This window comes from Pongo abelii, chromosome 15, assembly GCF_028885655.2.
Source record: "Pongo abelii isolate AG06213 chromosome 15, NHGRI_mPonAbe1-v2.0_pri, whole genome shotgun sequence".
Taxonomy (NCBI): domain Eukaryota; kingdom Metazoa; phylum Chordata; class Mammalia; order Primates; family Hominidae; genus Pongo; species Pongo abelii.
In genome coordinates, this window is record NC_072000.2 from 34227862 (window position 1) to 34249226 (window position 21365).

Consider the following 21365-nt stretch of genomic DNA (forward strand, 5'->3'; position numbering starts at 1 on the left):
GACCAGTATAAGTCTCTTTATATTATTGTTGTTTTTAATACTTTTGATGTGAGCCTTAATGGTCTTTGTAAGCTTTTTTGCTATATGGTATCACAAGGTATTTCAGACTCATTTTGTACATTTTAGCCTAAGGAACCTTTGTTATTTTTAATGGGAAATGGGTAATTCACAACCACAGTCTGGATGCTAGAGATTCTTAGTTTTGCTGAATTAGTCATGGTGTCTAGGCCTTTTCATTGAACCCAAATTAGAAAATCAAGGGTTTTTAAATCTATTTTAATCTATTTTGTTTTTTTTTTTAAATCAAACTTTTTTTAAAGATACATTATGAGCGTGTCCTGATAATTCTAATTCAGATTCCCTATTGCATGATATTTACTTAACATTTTCTTTGTCCTGTGTTGACAATTCCAGTTCTTAATGACACTGGAGAATTTGAGTATGAAGCAACTATTCATGTGATTTATTCCACATTTCATAACCAAGTCTCAGAATAACAATACTAACATTATCAAATTGTTGTGCTTATAAGTCATTGGAATATTTTCTGTGTGGCTAAAAATTGAGCATAAATTGCATTTTCATTTTTTATTTTTAGTGATTAATTTTTATTAACATTTCATTTTATTTTAAAATTATATAAAATGTTTTGTATAGTTCCAAAGTCAAATGTGTAATAAGAATATATTGAAAGTATATTCAAAGAAGTATAGGTTTCATCCTTACTGTGTCCACCATTCAACCCTTTATGAAGTAACCATTTTGGCAACTTTTTTGTGGTTTATTGTTTTATTATTTGTTTTTCTTTTTAATGATAACAGATGAACATATGTGTGTTTTTAGATCATTTTATGCTGCTATAACAATACCTGAGACTTGGTAATTTATAAAGAAAAGAAATTTATTTCTCACAGTTCTGGAGGCTGGGAAGTCCAAAGGCATAGTGCCAGTATCTGCTCAGCATCTGGTGAGCGCTGTCTTGCTGTGTCATAGCGTTGTGGAAGAGCAAGTGAGCACTCAACCTATAGATGTGCCCTGGAAATCAGGCTGAACTCACCCTTTTTATCAGGAGCTCACTCCCACAATAATGATATTAATCCATTCATGAGGGCAGAGCCCTTGTGACCTAATCACCTCTTAAGGACCCTATCTCCCAATGCTGTTATACTGGGGCCATTAAATTTCAACATGAGTTTCAAAGGAGACATTGAAACCATAACATTCTGCTCCTGGCACTCTAAAACTCATGTCCCACTCACATACAAAAGAGTATCTGAGGAGGTGAATAGGAAATTTAGAAAGTCAGGCAAAAATGATATGTTTGTTCTTTGCTTATTCATGAAAATGTGCATTTTAAAATATTCAGTTGTTACTTGCATTTCTTTTGTTAATCATATATTTTGTGTTTATTTTCCCTATTATTGATCTTTCAGAAGAATTTGTCTTCTTTGCATAAAGTTAATTTTCTGTCATATAAAATATCTGTCATTTGCTTTATCTTAATTTCTTTTTAGCAATACATGGGTTTTAAATTTTTACGTAATGAAGATTTATCACTCTTGGTAATATCTGGGAAACTTTATTTTTATGATAATTAGCTTTGAAGTGTAAAACACTTCAGATTTTGATGTCTTTCTTACTAATAAAAACTTGTTAGTTTTGAAACTATAAAGCCAAATGATGTAGGTACATAAAATATTCATTTGATATTAATGTATTTGCTTGTTATGGATTTGAAAGTATCATGTATAGTATATCCATATCTTCTCTTTTTCCTCACATCTGAAAATATGATTGTCTTTTTTGGGGGTTTTTTGGTTGTTTTTTAAAAATCATTAGCTGTTTTGAAAAAATGCCAGGTAAATTAGCTGGAAATATTCCCTAATATAATACCAAAAAACACATGTATGAATGTTGGCTCATTATTTTTCTTCTCTTAAGTTTCAAGCAGGGTCTGAAAACCCTTGGTGTTTTGGAGAAAATTCAGGCTTATCCAGAAGCATTTTGTAGCATCCTGTGTCATAAACCTGAGAGTCTTTCTGCAAAAATCCTTAGTGAGCTTTTTACAGTACACACATTACCTGATGTAAAAGCTTTGGGGTTTTGGAACAGTTACTTACAGGCTGTTGAAGGTATGTGGATATTTTATTTTACTTTTAACGATCTCAGAATATTTGTTTCAGCATATTTGTTGGGGGTTTTGTGTGTGTATTTTTTGCCTTGTGGTATTAATATTAAGATGCTAACTCCATATTTACAAAAGAAAGATATTTCAAAGCAAGTTTATATGACTGAGTTAAAAATAATGAGAAAAGGTTACAGAGTAAATTTATATTTTGTAATTTTTTTCTCTAGATAAGTTGAGGTGAAAGGCATTCTTTCTAGAAAACATTACTGTCACCGCATGGAACAGTCTTAATCCTAATAATCTATTTCATCATTTTCAATTTGAAGTTAAACTAAATTATTCTTCATCCACTGGTCAGGGCTATAACAATGGTATTTATCATTGAGCATTAGCAGTGTAAAATCATTCTGCCTGATAGAGTGGAGAAGAATTTAACTTATAGTCGAAATTTTGTTTAGCTAGATTTTTGGTTTTTTACCATTTAGTTTTTCTGTCTGTATTTGTTATATACAATAAGTAGTTGTACTAAATGATTGTATTAGTCCTTCTACTTTGAGATTTAATTGTGTACTGTGTGCCTGTTACTACACCTGACTTTGTGATTTAGTTTGCCCAAAACAAATGTGGAAGTCTATGCCTTTCAGTATTCCAAGTCTATTTGGAGAAGAATCTATGATGATAGCAATATATAACATGGATTTACTTTTGTTTCTTTTTCTCTTTTATTGGTAAATTTTTTCAGATGGTAAATCTACAACAACAATGGAAGACATCCTTATTTTTGCAACTGGTTGCAGTTCCATTCCTCCAGCTGGATTTAAACCCACTCCTTCAATTGAGTGTCTGCATGTGGATTTTCCTGTTGGAAACAAGTGTAATAACTGTTTAGCAATTCCCATCACCAATACATATAAAGAGTTTCAAGAGAATATGGACTTCACCATAAGAAACACTCTAAGACTAGGAAAGGAAGAAAGTTCTCATTACATTGGACATTAAAATGTTTCCTTGAACAAAGAGAAGCTTCTTTAAAAGCTGCTATTGATAATTCTCTTTTATTTCACTAACCTTTTCATCATCACTTTGAACAAACTAGTTAGCTTCTTGACCTAATAAAATTTATGATATGAACATAAAGGAATATTTTAGCCACTTAGGCTAAAAAAAATTTTTTTTTGTTGAAGCATACTAGTCAAAATAGGTGATAATTTCTCATTTTCTTGATATACATACTTCATAAACCTCAATATAAATACTCTCAAAATGGTTGTATGGATTTTATTTAGGTATGGTAGCATGGTTAATAAAAGTAAAAACTGTTTTACTCACATTTTTTGTAAATTAGGATTACATATAGAATGCCACAGTTTTTCTAGGTTTATTCAATTTTCAAATTATTCCTCATTTTATTTTAAAGCATTAAATAGAAAAGCTAATTGGTTAAATTTTGTTATATAAATCAGAGGCGTATATTCTGGGATTTGTGTTACTATGCATACTTTTCTAGCATGTCACCAAATTAGTTGTTTAAAATGTTTTTAGATTACTGATTTATATTAAGATGACCCACACTGCAATTAGATTATGCCTAGTGGGAAGTATTATATAAAAAGCAGAATTAAGCTGGGCACATGGTGCCTGTAATCTCAGTTATAAGGGAGGCTGAGGTAGGAGAATCGAGATGCTCAGCCAGCCTGGCAATGTAGTGAAGACTCCATCTCAAAAAAAAAAAAGCGAATTGCACAAATTATCCGGAATCTATGGACATTCCATGAGCTTAAACGCTTTTGAGGTGGATAACATTTAGTTGAAAATACCTAAGAAAGTGTGTCTTCTTTAAAGCCTTGGCTTTAATCATGGGAAATTTTTGTTGTTGTTGTTGTTGTTGTTTGTATCCTATGTTTGGTATTCTGTATGTCTGATCCATAATCATTTTAGGTATTTGAATGATCTCTGTGGATTGGTAGGTTTGGCCATTTGACCGTTATTTATTATCAAGATGGTTGTATGCTAAGGTAAGTTGACGCCATAGCATTATACAGTTATCTTCATTGCTCTTGATTGTTACATAAGCAATGTATAAATAAAGTAAAAAGGATAGAATGAAAAACCCATTCTAATGTCACCACTCAGAGATAGGTACCGTGTTTCTGTGTATCCTTCTATAAACTCTTTACTTGTTTCCTGTATTTTTTAACTTTAGTAATGCTACTAAAAGACAATACCTAAAAGTAACTGTACTAACAATGTGCTAACAGTGTGAAAATATATAGTCCCATAGTCATGTCCCCATATTTATACTCCCACAAAAGAAAAAATTGGAAAACAAAGTCTGATCTCCTTAACCTATTATCATATTTAAATGATATAATGATTCAGTTTTCCATGAAAGTAAATCATTATGATAGGTAAATCATTATGGGAAGTAAAATGTTTTAACCATATTTTTCTTAATACACAAAGCAGGTGTCAGCTGTTGTCGTATTCTCACCCTTCTTAAGAAAAATCATTAAATTATTGATATTTTTTAAGAAAAGTAACAGAATAGATTTGAAAGAGATAATATATCTCTTAATGCCAAAGGAAAACTAAAACATAATTCTAGTGTACTTTTCTTTGTTCCCTCATGTCTTTTTCAATCTGTACACTAACATACCTAGCAAATTAGTTTTACTTTAACTTGAAATATTTAAGAACATTAAACAAGACATTTCTTTGGCTTTGGTTGAATTTTTTTGTCTTACCAATAGTAATTGAAAGATCAATTATCAAAGAGTTTGAATAGCTAATATAAACCCCAAACTCACCATACAGTTTTTATTCCAAATATGTTGATAAAAAGATATTTGTTTCTTTATCCACCTTATTTTTATTACAGTTAAAAACCAATACAAACCAATAAAACCTAGTTAAAGCTATTTTCTGGTTTTTAGTTGTAATTAATTTCCCCTAGGGTAGAAATTAAAGCTGATAAGTCACACACGCATACTTTGTTGGGGTGGGGGTGGCAGTTGGAGAGGCAGTGTACTTGGGTTAGCTACAATTAAAAACAGTATTTCAATTCCTCATTTGACTTATTTTATATATAGACAGGGCCTTAGTGATAAGATGGTGTAAATAATTTAGGATATTCATGTTTTAAAGTGAAGCATAAATATTTATTTTGCAAAATGTTTTCTAGTTTGAAGGATGTTCCATTATTAGGATGTTTAGATTAATCTGTATGGTCAAGGAATATCAGAGAAACCTGTAGGTTATTTATTTTCTGCAGTGTCATTTTGTCAAATGGTTGGTATTATAATTGTTCTTTTCTTATTAATTTTATAACCAGTGCATAATTCTTACATTAGATTTTAAAAAAGAATTCTGCTATAAATCTTTATAAATATGTATGTATATTTCTTAAATATTGCAATTGCCTAAATGTTGTATATTTTAAGGCTGTTTTCTCTTGCTCTCAATGTTGAGGAAAACTATAAATTGATCTATAATGCATCTACTGTTAATGGTTTTGGTTAGTTTGATATTCATTGTTTTTAAACAGTTTCCAATATGGAAACTTTAACACCTTTTATACAATTCTCTACTATTCAAGATATTCTTTAAAATATCTCACCAGAAACTTATAATTTTATACTTTGTAATTTTTAGTTTCTGTAATTTGAGGAAGTGACTTTTTTTGTTTGGGTTAAGTAAAAAGCCTTTAACTGATTACCAGCATGAGAATTCACCTTGGTTTCTATTTTATGCATTTGTAAATTTTTCTCCTAATTATGTGGAAGCTATTGGAACTTTTGTATTCAGTGCTAAATACTAAGTCAAGGGGAGTATATTAGGTAAGCTTTTTCAGTGACTGTGCCTTTAGCATTCAGTCATTATAAGAAAATGATCAAAACAAAATCATTACATTATAAACATGTAATTATTTTATATAGTGATTATCATGTACTGCATTGTTACTTTAAAATAAGCTATTAAACTAGTTTTTATGGTTCAAGTAATGCAATACAAAGTTTCATGCTTCAAGTAATGCAATACAAAACATAACACATTTAATGATGAATTACTTGAATGTATATTATCTGTGGTTTAGGAAAATTTGGATTGTCTTGAAGAGACTCACTTTTGAAGTTCTGATTTTGACCATTATCTTTTCTAATTCATAAACATATCCCAGTACCTACACTATGCCAGGTATTATGCTAGGTGATCGTTTATATGTGAGCCTATTTCCCCGCCTTTTTAAAGACTGCCAGATTAACCAAAAAGCATGACATTTATAACAAGGTTTTATAAATAAATAAATGTGTTTATGCCACTAAAGGTAAACTGCCTATTTAAACTAAGTAATTTATTGGGATTTAACAAGATTAAGATTCTGACGAAACTGAAAGATACAAGATTCCTTTACTCTCCACATTTGAGAGATCCTATAAGCAAGCAGTTAGTTTCTGACACCCAGAACCTATAGAAATGAGGGAATCTGTGTTAAAACTATGTATCCTCTAACGTAAAATAGCTTACCAGAATAAATTATTTAAGACAAAAATCTGGACTCAGATAAATGGCTATAGTAAATTAGGTTAATGAACAATCTGTAGCCATAGATTATTTTCAGTCTTTCTGATTCTAATAAAACAAATACCTTATTCAGTCTCAGCCTTACAAGGGCTATTTGTCTACGGTTGCTGTTCTTCTGTGGGGTGTATTTTTCTATAAATTTATTGCCCACACTCTGTGCACTCGATCAGGAGTTTTTATCATTTCATATATATGCAGTGTACCTCAATTTTAAAATTGTCTTAGTGGTTTTAACACGACTCATAGTCTTGGGAGGGAATCTGTGATGGGACTGAAGTGGTTCAATGATGGATTTGCATTTGAAAGTGGGAGTACCCAAATGACCAAAATTGGGCTCTCAGATATTTTATATTTCATAGAGACTGTAGAATGCAGTAGAACTTTCCCATAGGGCAGAAATAATTTGTTTAGTTGGAACACACCTAGATCATTGAAGATTCCTTCAAAATATTAGTAATAGTACTGAAGAAACACACGTATTCCAGTTAATTTCTTAATGAATGTGCCAATTAGCTATAAAAATGAGATTACATAATTTTTTTTTTCCTTTTTGAGACAGAATCTCACTCAGTCACCCAGGCTGGATGGAGTGCAGTGGCACGATCTCGGCTCACTGCATCCTCCGCCTCCCAGGTTCAAGCACTTCTCCCTGCCTCAGCCTCCCTAGTAGCTGGGATTAAAGGCGCCCACCACCATGCCCGGCTAATTTTGTATTTTTAGTAGAGACCGGGTTTCACCATGTTGGCCAGGCTGGTCTCGAACTCTTGACCTCAGGTGATCTGCCCACCTCTACCTCCCAAAGTGCTGGGATTACAGGCGTGAGCCACCGCACCCGGCAGAGATTATGTAATTCTTAAAAGGTAGAGACTGTAGGTTCAATGCTAGGATGTTTCCTAATAGCATTAAAAATAAGATAACCTGTTTTAAATGTCACAAAAATAAAGATTTTATTAATGAAAAAAGCCAATGTTTCACACTATAAAACAATCTTTTTATATAATCGTTAGGCTAACCATTTCATTTATATAATTTTAAAAGTTAAGCTTTTGAGGCACAGTGATTTCATTTCAGAATTTGGTGCAACTTCATAATGAAGTGTCATCAATGAACTCTGGGGAAATGAGCTGTCATTGTGTATCCATTTTGGTCATACAGTAAAATCTATGGATTAAGTTAGAAATCATCTATCCCATAAATTTTGCGGTCACGTGGCTTCAAGTGTACATTAAACCGCCAGCACAAGACCAGCCTGGCCAACATGGTGAATCCCCGTCTCTACAAAAAAAAAAAAAAATTTAGCCGGGCGTGGTGACCCCTGCCTATAGTCCCAACTAGTGGGCAGGCTGAGGTGGAAGGATAGTTTGGGAGGATCGCTTGAGTCCGGGAGGTCGAGACTACAGTGAGCCGAGATTCTGCCACTGCGCTCCAGCCTGAGCGACAGGGTGAGATACTATCTCAAAAAACAACAAAAAACCAGCACATCAGCCTGGCCTGATGGTGTGCCCCTGTAGTCCCTAGCTACTTGGGAGACTAAAGCAGGAGGATCGTTTGACCGTCAGAATTTGAAGCTGCAGTGATCCCCGATTGCGCACTCCAGCCTAGCCAACACTCACCCACACACACCCCACTACTGCTTGACTTCCTTCCCACGGCAATATGATTTTGCAATTACTACAAGGAAAGAGGAGAAATGCTAATTTCTCATTTTGTACCTCCCTGGATCCCGTGTCCATGCCGGCAGAACGCCACCATAAAGCTAGACCTTTTTTTTAAAGAGATGCGACTGAGAAATATGCCAGATTAGAGTAATGCTCCAATGCTTTCTGTTTCTCTGGAAAAAGGAGCAAAGGGAAGACTGCTGCACTGAGAAACGAGAGCTAATGTTAAAATGTTGCCTGTGTTTCAGGAGCTTCATTTATTTCAGTCCTGTGGTCCTTATACTCCTGGAGTATTATCACCCCTTTAAGTGATCTGTAAGCCACCAAGCCAACAGTTCAGTAATTAGGTTGTTAGCACTACACGCTCCTACCCTAACAGTTCAATTTAATGTTGCTACCATCTGAGAGAATGTGGCTTGATTTGGTAGGATAAAAACTCTTAGTATTCGCCTAACATTACGGGCCACTGAGTTAACCTGCACCGGGTCTCCCAGTTCTACCGAGAGTGGAGGTCTTCCTGGAGGAGGTGGGGTCGGGCCCTCAGGCACACTCTTTGGCCCCGCCCTTCCGGGCTTTGCTTCCGGGGCGGTAAGGGCAGCCACGTCATCCTCCCGCTCAGCTCGCCAGCCGGGCAGCGGCTCGTGGGAGCCAAGATGGCGGCGGCAGCAGCGACAGCAGCAGCAGCAGCCAGTATTCGGGAAAGGCAGACAGGTACTGACTTATTCTCTTCTCCTTGAAGCTTCGTGACTGCCCCGACGACATCCTTCTCCTCTGCTTGTCGCCCTCACTCGGTCGTGGTGCGTGCAGCTCAGAGACCGATCTCCGGGAGTTTAATCCAGTCCCTAGAACATCAAGAGCCCCTCCCCTTTGAGTTTTTGGGGAGAAGATGCCATTAGCTCGAGGACTCGGTTCCTCCTGTGGTGCAGGAGAAGGAGCTTCAGCGGTGGGCGGATTGCTACGGCCCTGCTCTTGTCTCCTTCCTAGTGGGCATCAGAAGGCCATCACAAGATCTAGCAGCTGATAGCTTCTTATCTATGTTGCCACCTATGAGGTCTCCGAGTTTGTTTCTGCGCGTGGTTCAGTTCTCCTGGTTTTGATTTTTAAGAGAACTCCCATTTTCTGACACTCAGAATTATAGAATTTAGGTATTTTCACAGCGGCTTGCTTTGCGCCACTTCTCTACTTCGGACCAGTCTTGGGGGTACCTGCAGAAAAATGCCTGGTGATAAACATTTTCTTCAGCTTGCTGGAAGGCATTGAAGAATGGCAAAACAAATGAATTAATAGCTTTCTCATTTTAATTGTTTGACACATTGTTTTAAAATAATATTTTATCTTCAATAGAGCATGTTTATGTAGCTTCTATTTATGCAGAGAAATGTAAAAAGGTACATATTCTTCTCTTGAGTTCTGGGTTTTTTTCCGTCTTAGAAATTAGTTTTGCCTTATTTGAAAACTACTCATGACAACTTGGTTTATACCTGTTAGCTACAAACTAAAGGTTTATACTTGTTAACTAGATGTCTTAAAAGTTTTCAAGCAATTTATTCTGAGGAGCTAACAGAAATAAGTCATCAAGAATGTGCATACTTGGAATTCTGTTTCCTGAAATTATGCTCTGTTGGATATAAATATGAATAGGAAAATAAATTTATAATTCATATGACCTACAGAAGGGATTTGGGCTGTACTTGATTCCTTCCTTTGGCATTTAAAGAAAAAGTGATAGACTTCAATCTAGTAATGACACACAAAAGATACTGAGTTGCGTTCACCTTTTCCCAATAAATAATTTAGTATAACCTATCAGGTGAAGTCAGGCATAACTAAATATAGGGAAGTTCAAATAAGATTTGGGGCGTACCTGCCATTTATTGTATCTGTTTAAACAAATGGAAGCTCCATTTGTTTTAATACTGTGTTTCTCATGACTATACTATATATTAAAATAAAGTGTCAGTGAAACTGTACCAATACAAGAGAGCTTTTTGAAAAACAAATTTGCATGGCAGTAAACTTGTATGCAGAAATTTTGTAGATCATTAAAATCTAATCGTTTGTATTTCTGTAGAAATAAACATAGTGAGATTTTACAGAATTACTAGATAGTGCTAGATCTATTTTTTTATCAAATTTTTACTGTCATTGAATTCTGCCTTATTTTCAGAGGAAGGTAAATTCTTGTATATATATTATAATGCAGAATTAGCTATTTCCCTCATGCCTATTGAGAATGTTTTGGGAGATAACTCAGAATCCTCAAATATTCTACGTACTAGAATATTTGGGTGGATGAGATAATAGTTGGCATTTATTGAGCATTTACTATTGTTAGGCATTGCATTAGGTGATTATGTATTATCTCCATTTTACAGGTGAGGAAAGTAAGATAGAGGTAAACTAACATGCCTGTTTCTTGCTTTGCCTGCCTGAAAAATCTTTATTGATCTTTTGAAGGTCATCCCACAAGCCATCTCCTTTCTTCCTGGTTCACTGTCCCCTCTATCCATACCTTCAGTTCACTAGGTAGAATCAGTTGCCTCCTGCTCCGTGTTACTGTTGTTCTTCATTGAATGCGTCTTCGTTACAGGTTCTTGCACATCTTCCCTGCTTCTCAACATTGCAGGGTCCCATTAGTGTTAGCATCTAGCGCCTTAGCTTTCAGTATTATCTGTATGTTGATGATTCCCAGGTTTATATCCCTAGTCTGGCCCTCCCATCTGAACTCAGTCTACTCCATATCAGTTAATGGCAGTTCCGTCCTTTTAGTTGTTCAGGTCAAAAACCTTGAAGTTTTCTTGACTTGTCTCCTTCATGTCTCATGTAAGATCTTTCAGTAAATCTTGTCAGTTCTACTCTGAAAATACATCCAGGATCTGACTGTTGTCATGGCTATTCCCAGGTCCTATCCACCATGAATTTCTGCAGTAACCTATTTGGTCTCCTTGCTTTTACGATCCTGTTCTCCTTCATTATTTTTCACACAGTACCCAAACTGATCATGCCATATGTTTGCTTCAGAACCTTCCAGCATCTTCCCATTTCAACCATGATAAAAGTCAAAGTGATCTTACAGTGTTCTACAAGGCCTTGTACGATCTGGTTTCCATGTAGGTTTTGGACCTCACTCCCTATTTCTCTTCCCTCTCCTTGAACCCACCGGGAATGCTCCCACCTTTGACCTTTTGTATTTGTTTCTTCTTTGTGGAATACTGTTTCAGAGATAATCTCCATGGCTCACTCCCTCACTTCCTTTAGGTCTTTACTCAAATGTTACCTTCTCAGGAGGCCTTCCCCAATTACTCTGTTTAAAATTACACCTCAACTCCATCTTCCCCTTTCCCAATCTTACCTTTCTTCATAGCACTTACCATGATCTACATATCATATGTTTTACTTTTTTTTTTTTATTTTCTTTATCCCCCAATTAGAATGAAAGCTACTTGAGGACAGGCGATTTTATTCACTGTTTTGTTCAGTTGCTAGATCCCCAATAACTACAGTGCCTGTGGTGAGCACTCATTAAACGTGTTGAATGAAAGAATAGTAAGTATGTATGTAAGTAACGACATTAACCAAGTCTAGGAATATGGGTACAGGTTGAGTATCCCTTATCCAAAATGCTTGAGACCAAGAGTCTTTTGGATTTTGGAATATTTGCATTATTAGTGGTTGAGCATCCCAAATTTGAAAATCCAAGCACCAGCTTAAAAAATTTTGATTTTGGAGCATTTCAGGTTTCAGATATTAAGAGTTGGGATGCTCAACCTGTAGTATGTTTAGAGCCAATAAGGAAAATGGTTTGTCATTTCAGTTAAAGTCATGGTTTAAGCCTTGGGTAAACTCTGATAAAGGTAAAATTACGTTCTTGTAAACTCTGAACACAGGCCGTGTACTCCATTAACAAATCCACTGTATCAAAATACCTTTTAATAAGTTAGCCAAGGCTCAAAGTTGGAGAAAATTTCAGACTGGGCTGAGAAGGCGAATGTAGGATTATCTTATTTGCTGCTGCTGGCCTCTTTCAGTTAGCTAAGGCCTAACTGTGCAGCATACTAAACACCTGAGGCTCACATGGCAGCTCAGGCTTTCGTTCTTCCAAGTTGTCAGGCTTCAAGAGTGTGAACAGCTGTTACCAGAAACAGGATTTCCTCCCTCTTGGGCGTGAGTGCCAGGGTGGTGGTGTCTTTATTGCCTGGAGGTGGAGGAAGAGCTCTGCAAAGGCACAATGGGAGAGTTAATCCTGAAACCCCCTCCATGCCTCCTGTGTTATTTCAGTTTTAAGTGTTAAACTGTTTTTTTGTTTATATTAAATATATTTAATATTATAAATACATTAAATAAAATACATTTTTATTTAACATAAAACCTGTGGGCCTCTGAAGTAGGTAATATTGGTAATGTGTATTATTGGCTGGACATTAGGTAATAACATTTTACCAAAAGTTATGTCTGTAGGTGTATGGTAAATACACCTGATAGCAATAACTTAAGCATGCCCTGAGAATGACCCTGTATTGCAGACACACCTGGATATGTGTTTCAAGCTAGGGAATCAGAAAATGGCCCACCTGGAGATTCATTCCTTGTCTATGAGGAACATCTGAGCCCCCAGCCCATCCAGTGAAACATAGGCCATGCAGTGGATCAAGGCCCCGAGTTTTGGGTTGAATGAAGGTTGCCAGGTGGAGGTTGTTAGGGAAATGTTAAGTGAAAATGCTGTATAAACCACATTTTTGCTATATAAACCACTTTTTGCATGCGGTTATGGTTCTCCTGCCCAGAGCCTTGCCATTGAGTATACAGTTCTCCTGTCCAGCCCACTGTCACTGGACTCTCCTATGTGTGTTGCCCCTAATAAAACCCTGTGTCTCATTTCCTGGCTCCGGGTCTCTTCTTAGGCCTCTCAAACATGGTATTATCCCCATTGGAGGCAATAAGGGTTCGTCACAACAGTATGTATACACACATAAGTATGCAAATGTATCACTGAAGTACAGTCTGTTCAGTGATAGCAGTTTTAACAGCATTATACCTACCTCAGCAAACAAGCATTTAATACAAGTTTTTCTTGTGAGTGAATGAATATGCTGTAAGTTGATATTCAGGTGATTTTAGTATTATATAGTTCTCTCGTAGGACTTTGGAGTATAGGTTATTCTGTATTACTTAAAGCCTAATGGAAATGTTTTAAACAATCAACCAAGTGGATTTTAAGGCTGTCAATTTTATAAAAATTAAATCAAGAAATTACAGCTAGTATACTCTCTTGAATATTTGGCCATCTCAGTTTCACAAAGAAGTATATTAAGGGATTTTCATTTTCTGTAACACTGTTACAGATGAGTGATAACACAAAATACTGTAACAGACCATAACTGTGATTTTTGATGTTGTGTATTTGCTTAGCTGGAATTATCAGTTTTCTACTATATGGGAAAGTCTGTTTTCCCAAGGGACATAGAATTTTAAGCAACTTTTCAGTGAATCTGACAGGATAAATTGGTTGTAAAATATACTCTTACATAACTATAGACAGATCTGTATGAAGGTTTTGTATATGAACCAATTGAATATGCCATGGATAATTTTGTTTTTAGAAAGACTGATCCAGGCTGGGCGCGGTGGCTCACGCCTGTAATCCCAGCACTTTGGGAGGCCAAGGCGGGTGGATCACCTGAGGTCGGGAGTTCTAGACCAGCCTGACCAACATGGAGAAACCTCATCTCTACTAAAAATACAAAATTAGCCGGGCATGGCAGCGCATGCCTGTAATTCCAGCTACTCAGGAGGCTGAAGCAGAACTGCTTGAACCCGGGAGGCAGAGGTTGTGGTGAGCCAAGATCACGCCATTGCACTTCAGCCTGGGCAACGAGCGAAACTCTGTCTCAGAAAAAAAAAAAAAAAAAAAAGACTGATCCTTCTCACTAGACCATGCACACTTAAAAAAAAAAAAAAAGACAGACTGATCCTTCTCACTAGACCACTCAGACTTAAAAAAAAAAAAAAAAGACTTACCTTAATCTATGCTTTCAGCCAGACAGTACACAGGCAACAGCATCAGTATATTGAGGCCATTACAAGTTCATCTGTGGACAGATGCTTATTGTGTTTTGGGAAATCTCCCAAATACATGTCAATTAGCTGTTGATGGAATAGTCTTACAAGATCTGACCCCTAGTTCTACACGTATAGTCATTTGGTTAATCAGTTTTACTAGAGTTGATTAGTATATTTTGCTTTGGGGTAGTAAATAATGATGGAGGAAAAATAAAATCCTAAAAAACAATGACAATATTTGATAAAACTTTTTATTTTCAGTGGCTTTGAAGCGTATGTTGAATTTCAATGTGCCTCATATTAAAAACAGCACGGGAGAACCAGTATGGAAGGTAAGAGTTTATCTTAATGGGAACTGATGTCTGTTTTTCTCAGCCCTTATTGGTGGTAATTGGAGGGAATTTATTGTAATATGGAAGAAGCAACACATATTAGTTATCATGAATGTTTTATCCTTATTTAACATGATCTCTTAATATGAATTGTTTTGACAGACATTCTGTGGAGTGAGACAGGTGATAAAATAGTAATTTTCATCTAGGGAGTCCAGTTGATCTCTTTGGTAGGATGTCACTGATAGGTCTTTTTCCTGGTTGATATTTTGTTCCTTAGCTTTTCAAGTCCAGACTTTGGATTTTGTAAGCTTGCTTGGGGGTTAGTCACATTCAGAGGGCCTGGATTATTTTAACAAACTCATGAGAAAATGATCTGCAAACTGTAATACCAGTTTATTAATTTATGAGATATAAAACTGTTAATTGAACCAGAAAGCAATCTACAACCTTTTCCTTTGAGAAATACTGGAGAACCTTTAAAAATTCCTATTCTTTAGGCTTCTTCATTTTAAACTTCATGCAGACTCTCTTTCTTCAGATGTTATAATACAGTTGATTGGGTTTAAACTTACTGGTTAACAGTCTCTTTATATTTCTCTCTTGCTAAAAATTAAGAACAAATCAACGTGTTTAGAATTTAGGGTGTTTTGAAAACTCTCTTGAGTCTTTATAAGTCCTTTGGGTTAACTCTAAAAGTAGTTAAAGTTGTCTGTATTGATTTCATAGTTTAAGCTCCAGAGTATCCCCTAATTTTCTCCTCCTTGTTCCTTTGTGAGCATCTTCCTATTGCCTCTTGCATAAACTATACTTGTTTGTTTCTAAGACCAATATTGAGCTTTTGGTTGAAATAGTTTGAGAATTTCTTGGGTACAAATTTTTGTCGGATACTTTTCCTACCCATCACTTTTTATATCATTAAAATTAATAATACACATGTATTGAGATTAAAAGAGGGAAGATTTTTGAAAGATGCAACATGAACCTTTTATAACTAGAACAGAAAGATTTTTAGCCTCTCTAAAGGAAATCCTGGCATTCAAGAAAACATGTTTTTATAACAACCTGTTTCATTCTCTCATTAACAATTTCTTACTCCATAAATAATTATTGAGGTAGTTGTGAAAAATGCTTACCAGTTGAGGATCTCTTTTATTTGTCTTAACCGTGAAACTAATTTTGAGTTAAAAAGCCTAGTTGGAGTTCTTACCACTCCTCAAAGCTATCTGTTTTAATACTTTGAGAATGTGAGGAAGTGTATTTGATAGACTACTCTTTGGGGACTTAATTTTTTTTTTTTTTTTTTTTTTTTTGAGATGGAATCTCGCTCTGTCGCCAGGCTGGAATGTAGTGGCGCAATTTCAGCTCACTGCAACCTCCGCCTCCCAGGTTCAAGTGATTCTCCTTCCTCAGCCTTCAGAGTAGCTGGGATTACAGGCACGTGCCACCACGCCCAGCTAATTTTTGTATTTTTAGTAGAGAAAGGGTTTCACCATGTTGGCCAGGATGGTCTCTGTTTCTTGACCTAGTGATCCGCCCACCTCGGCCTCCGAAAGTGCTGAGATTACAGGCGTGAGCCACTGTGCCACAGCCAGGGACTTAATTTTTTAAAATGAGTATCTTTTTTACCTGAGATGCTTAAAATACTAAATTTTTTATTGTAGTCCTGGAACTTGTTATATATTAGTTTTGAAAATGGCTAACTTTTACATATGTGTTTTTAGAAAAGATATATGTGAACTGGAAAAAAAAATAAGGGTATGAACGTGAATTGGCTTTAAGTTCAAAGTTGTTTATGATAGCTTAAGGATTTTATAGTCTCTATTTTTTTAAAACCTAGAAAAAAGAATTTTATAAGAAGAAATTGATATAATTATTTATTTATTTTAGCCTGAGCAGTAATGCTTTAAGAACGTATTACTGCCTGGATGGACGTTTGGGTAAATAATGATGGAAAATATTAAATTGAGGCAAGGATAACAATTCAGTATATATGATTTATTAAAATAAAATTTACTTCAACATTGTCTTAATATAGGTTCACTATTGGTTGTTCACTAATAATGATGACACATGGTTTTTTTAATAGGTACTCATTTATGACAGATTTGGCCAAGATATAATCTCTCCTCTGCTATCTGTGAAGGAGCTAAGAGACATGGGAATCACTCTGCATCTGTGAGTTTTTACATATTTCTAATAGTGGCATTCATTTAAAGAACATTTATAGAGAAAAATAGTGTTAGGTTACAGTATTTATGTAGTGTTGAACATTTTTTCCCTATATCTTCTTTTATTCAACCTGTTATTTCTGGGATTTAAAAAAATCATCAGTCTGAGGCTTTATAATTTCAGAATTTAAATTTTCTGCCATGTGGCTTTTCCTTAGACTTGGTTTCCCTTCTATGTAAAGGAAAAGAGCTAGTAATCTTAAGGTCTTTTCCAGCTCTAAAAGTGTTTTGTTCCTTTAATTTAAATACACAGATTCTCCTTGACCTGCAATGGGGTTACATACTTATAAACCCATCCTAAGTTGAAATTTTGTAAGTCAAAAAAATGCATTTAATACACCTAACCTACCAAACATCATAGCTTAGCCTCTCCTACCCTCAGCATGCTCAGAATACTTACATTAGCCTACAGTTGGGCAGAGTCAGATCTAACACATAGCCTCCTTTATAATAAAACCGGGCACGGTGGCTCACGCCTGTAATCCCAGCGCTTTGGGAGGCCAAGGCGGGTGAATCACAAGGTCAGGAGTTCGAGACCAGCCTGGTCACATGGTGAAACGCCATCTTTACTAAAAAAAAATACAAAAAATTAGCCGGGCATGGTGGCAGGCACCTGTTATCCCAGCTACTCAGGAGGCTGAGGCAGGAGAATCACTTGAACCCGGGAGGCAGAGGTTGCAGTGAGCCGAGACTGCACCACTGCACTCCAGCCTGGGCAACAGAGCAAGACTCTGTCTCAAAACAAAACAAAAAAAAATTAATTAATTAATTAATTAAAATAAAAATAAACTGTTGAATATCTCATGTAATTTATTGACTACAGTGCTGAAAGTTGAAAACAGAATGTTTTTATAGGTGCTTAAAGTATGATTTCTACTGAATATGCACTGCTTTTGCACCATCATAAAGTCAAAAAATCCTAAGTTGAACCATTGTAAGCCAGGGACTGTCTATATTTTTTTTAAAAAAAGGAATATCTAATTAATCATTAATATGAAAAATTTAAGTGACTATGAAGTAATGACTGTTAATCACCATAGTAGGCTATCTATATTGTCTTAACTGTTAAGTTTGTGTGATTATATTGCTTCTGATATGTTTAATAAAAATAAAACAAATGCAGTACTTTATGGGCTTGCCTAGTAGAACATTTGGAGAAGGGGCCAGGCACAGTGGCTCATGCCAGTATTCCCAGCACTTCTGGAGGCCGGGGCGGGCGGATCACTTGAGGTCAGGAGTTCGAGACCAGCCTGGCCAACATGGTGAAACCCCGTCTCTACTAAAAATACAAAAATTAGCCGGGCGTGGTGGCGTACCCACCTATAATCCTAGCTACATGGGAGGCTGAGGAAGGACAATTGCTTGAACCCAGGAGGCAGAGGTTGTAGTGAGCCGAGATCATGACACTACACTCTGGCTTGGGCAGCAGAGCAAGATTCTGTTAAAAAAAAAAAAAAAAAAAAAAAAAAAAAGAACATTTGGAGGACTGTGTTCATGGATAGATACTAATACTTCTGTATGTATACTAAAAGAGTCCAATTTTATGGTGTTCTAAGCTACTTGCATTTCGTTCTATTTATGATGTTCTAACTAATTTTTATGATATATATTGAATTGAAATGTACTCTTACTGGGAATACGGTTTTAGATTTTTGATAAGTAACTTGACAGAATCTGGTTTAATCAGCTCAAATTCTTCAGTTGTATAATGAGCATTTGTTAAAATTAATAGACTGTTCTAGTTTGTCAATTCCAAATGTCCTTTTTTATATTTCTGAAATTAGGATCTATCTTATCACTGAAGATATGTCATAACTGGCAGCATTTTTATTTCTCAGTAGTATATAAAATATATTTTAAAAATTATGTTTTAAAATTGTTACCACCTTGGGTTTCATGAAATATGGTATTTGATGAGTTTTCCTTTCATTTTTATGTCAGACTGAAATAAGCAGATTTGCTTTGATAATGTATTAATTCTTATGGACTGAAGTAAAGTTTAACTTGATGCTATCCTTGGAAATTGTGGTTTATTAATAAACATTGAGTGCCATTGTCTCTGTACTGAGTGTTTAACTCCTTTATTTACTAATGGAAGGACTAAAGTTTAGAAGGCTTAAGTGATTGTCTCACATTTGTACAACCAGTTAATAACACAGCCATGGCCACATTGCTTGACCACTAATTCTGTGCTGTTTATCTACTGAACTGTAATGGCTCAGTAACAGTAACTAACAGAAGTGAGGCCTTACTCAGTACTTCATTCAGGAGTAATAGGATAGTCTACCAGTTTGAGAGTCTCGTAATCTCTGCCTAACTTGCTACTTGCCACCAGAGCATGGAAATATTACACAGCTACCATGGTGAACTCTTGTGTACTTTGCCTCCAACCATTCTCCTCTATTTGCTGGAGAATACTGTATCAGTTACTTTATACCCTGCAAGCTGGTTTAGGCTAATTTGTAGGAAACAGTAATTACAAGTTTCCAGAATATGAATTGGTGGTTGTAGCCTGTTAGGCAGTTGGACAAGCAGTATAAAAAAGACCACAACCTATGGCAGCCATCACATTATCATTCTTGATATCAGTGGCAACAGTTATTAAACACAGACCCACTGGCAGCATGTGCCTCTTTCCTCTCTCTCCTTGATTATAGAAGGATGACTAGAGAGAGGTGAATATTCCTCGTATAAGCGTGGTTTGATGTTGGGATATTTGCATGAAAATTGTTCCTAAATTGTAAAAGGAGAAAACTGTAAAGTGACTTAATCTATAAGATGCTAACATTCTCTTATGAAACAATAAATAGACAAAAATAGATTGTCTTTAATTTTTAAGGAAACATTTGTATACCTTTCATTTAAAAAACATATTTGATTTCATCTTTGGTTAAATTTTTTGATAGCTTCTAAAGAATTGCTTCTAAAATTTTTTTCATTGCATCCCCTAGCTTTCTGATTTTCCCCTCAGAGAGCCACACTTTCCTCACACTCACCCTTCCTCTCTGACCACCACCATATTTCTATGAAAAGTGGGAATAAGATTGATTTTGAATATGTTTTAGTTCTCATTCAAGGAGAGTGGTGGTAGAAAAGAATGTCTGACCATAAGCGGTACTAAAAGTGTGAGCAGAATAGGACAAATGAAGACTAACAAGAAATTAGGGTCTTACTAATACTAATAAATAATAACAACACTGACATGGGAGAAAGCTAGGTTAATTCACTGATTAATTGCAACAAGAGCTTTTAGAGCACTGGTTACTGTCCTTGAGCTAGTGAACTCCCATTTTGAGGAATATTGTTTTAAATAAGTGAATAAAAAAAATAAGTTTTAGTTCCTTATGTCTTCTAGGCTTTTACACTCTGATCGAGATCCTATTCCAGATGTTCCTGCAGTATACTTTGTAATGCCAACTGAAGAAAATATTGACAGAATGTGCCAGGTAATATGGGTTCTTATTTTCTGGACTCCTGAATTTGGAAACAGATTTTTTTTCAAGAAAAATTCCTAGATGTCCAGGGTGAAAAATCGGAAATTCCTATGCCTGCTTTCTCACTCTGATTTTTGAGACTATCTTTGAATTCCAAATAGCCTGAGAGACTTAAAACTTTTGGCTGAAGAAGTATTATACAATAGTCCTCGCATGTCCACAGTTTCACTTTCCACAGTTTCAGTTATCCACAGTTAACCAGGTACTGACTATATTACAGTAGTGAACATATTACAGTATTTTGAGAGAGACCACATTCATATAACTTTCATTACAGAATATATTTTATAATGGCTCTATTTTATTTCTAGCTATTGCTAATCATTTACTGTGCCCAATTTATAAATTATAAATTAAGTTTTATCATAAATATGTATGTATAGGAAAAAACATATACGGTTCAGTACTACCTGGTTTCAGGCATCCACTGGAGTCTTGGAAAATAACCCCTGCAAATAAGGGGGACCACTGTACTGGTAAAGTCTGAGTCTGGCTTTAACAAACAGAAAGCCTAGGTATATTGCCTTTCTAACTTATATAGGGTTTTCCTTTTCTAAAATAAGGGTGAGATTAGGAAGTCCACGCTAGTGCAGAAGTACTATAAGGTAATCAAAGACCCAGGCTCCTTCTATCGCTGATCATTCATCTTTAGTTTGTTGGTTTTCCTTGTCTTGCTTGTTGCTGCACCTGTAGGCATCAAATCTATGTTCACATCAAGAAGAGGGACATGGACTGTGCCAGCCCTGACTGTTGATTTTGATCAGGAATTTAAGCCTTTCCAGAAACTCCCAGAAGACCTTTATTTATTTCTCACTGGGTAGAAGCAGTTACAAGGGTGGCTGCAAAAGTCAATATTTAGATGAGTATAGTCACCTCAAAGA

General features: G+C 35.6%; 2 protein-coding genes across 11 annotated transcripts in view; both read left to right on the top strand.

Moving 5' to 3' along the window:
• G2E3 (G2/M-phase specific E3 ubiquitin protein ligase) overlaps positions 1-6457 on the top strand; it is a 60961-nt gene extending 54504 nt beyond the window's left edge. For all 8 annotated transcript variants that reach the window (XM_009249001.4, XM_024231407.3, XM_054529967.2 and 5 more), the window contains 2 exons: positions 1942-2132; positions 2871-6457. In XM_009249001.4, coding sequence (XP_009247276.2) covers positions 1942-2132; positions 2871-3127 — 448 coding nt within the window. In that variant the 3' untranslated portion in view covers positions 3128-6457. The remainder of the gene's footprint in view (positions 1-1941; positions 2133-2870) is intronic.
• Positions 6458-8850: 2393 nt separating this feature from the next.
• Positions 8851-21365, top strand: part of SCFD1 (sec1 family domain containing 1) — a 105680-nt gene continuing 93165 nt past the window's right edge. Inside the window, exons 1-4 of one of the 3 annotated variants that reach the window (XM_054529970.2) lie at positions 8851-9078; positions 14689-14759; positions 16849-16937; positions 20346-20436. In XM_054529970.2, the coding sequence (XP_054385945.1) occupies positions 9021-9078; positions 14689-14759; positions 16849-16937; positions 20346-20436 (309 nt within the window). In that variant the 5' untranslated portion in view covers positions 8851-9020. The remainder of the gene's footprint in view (positions 9079-14688; positions 14760-16848; positions 16938-20345; positions 20437-21365) is intronic. The other 2 variants (XM_024231409.3, XM_054529969.2) reach the window with 2 other exon arrangements.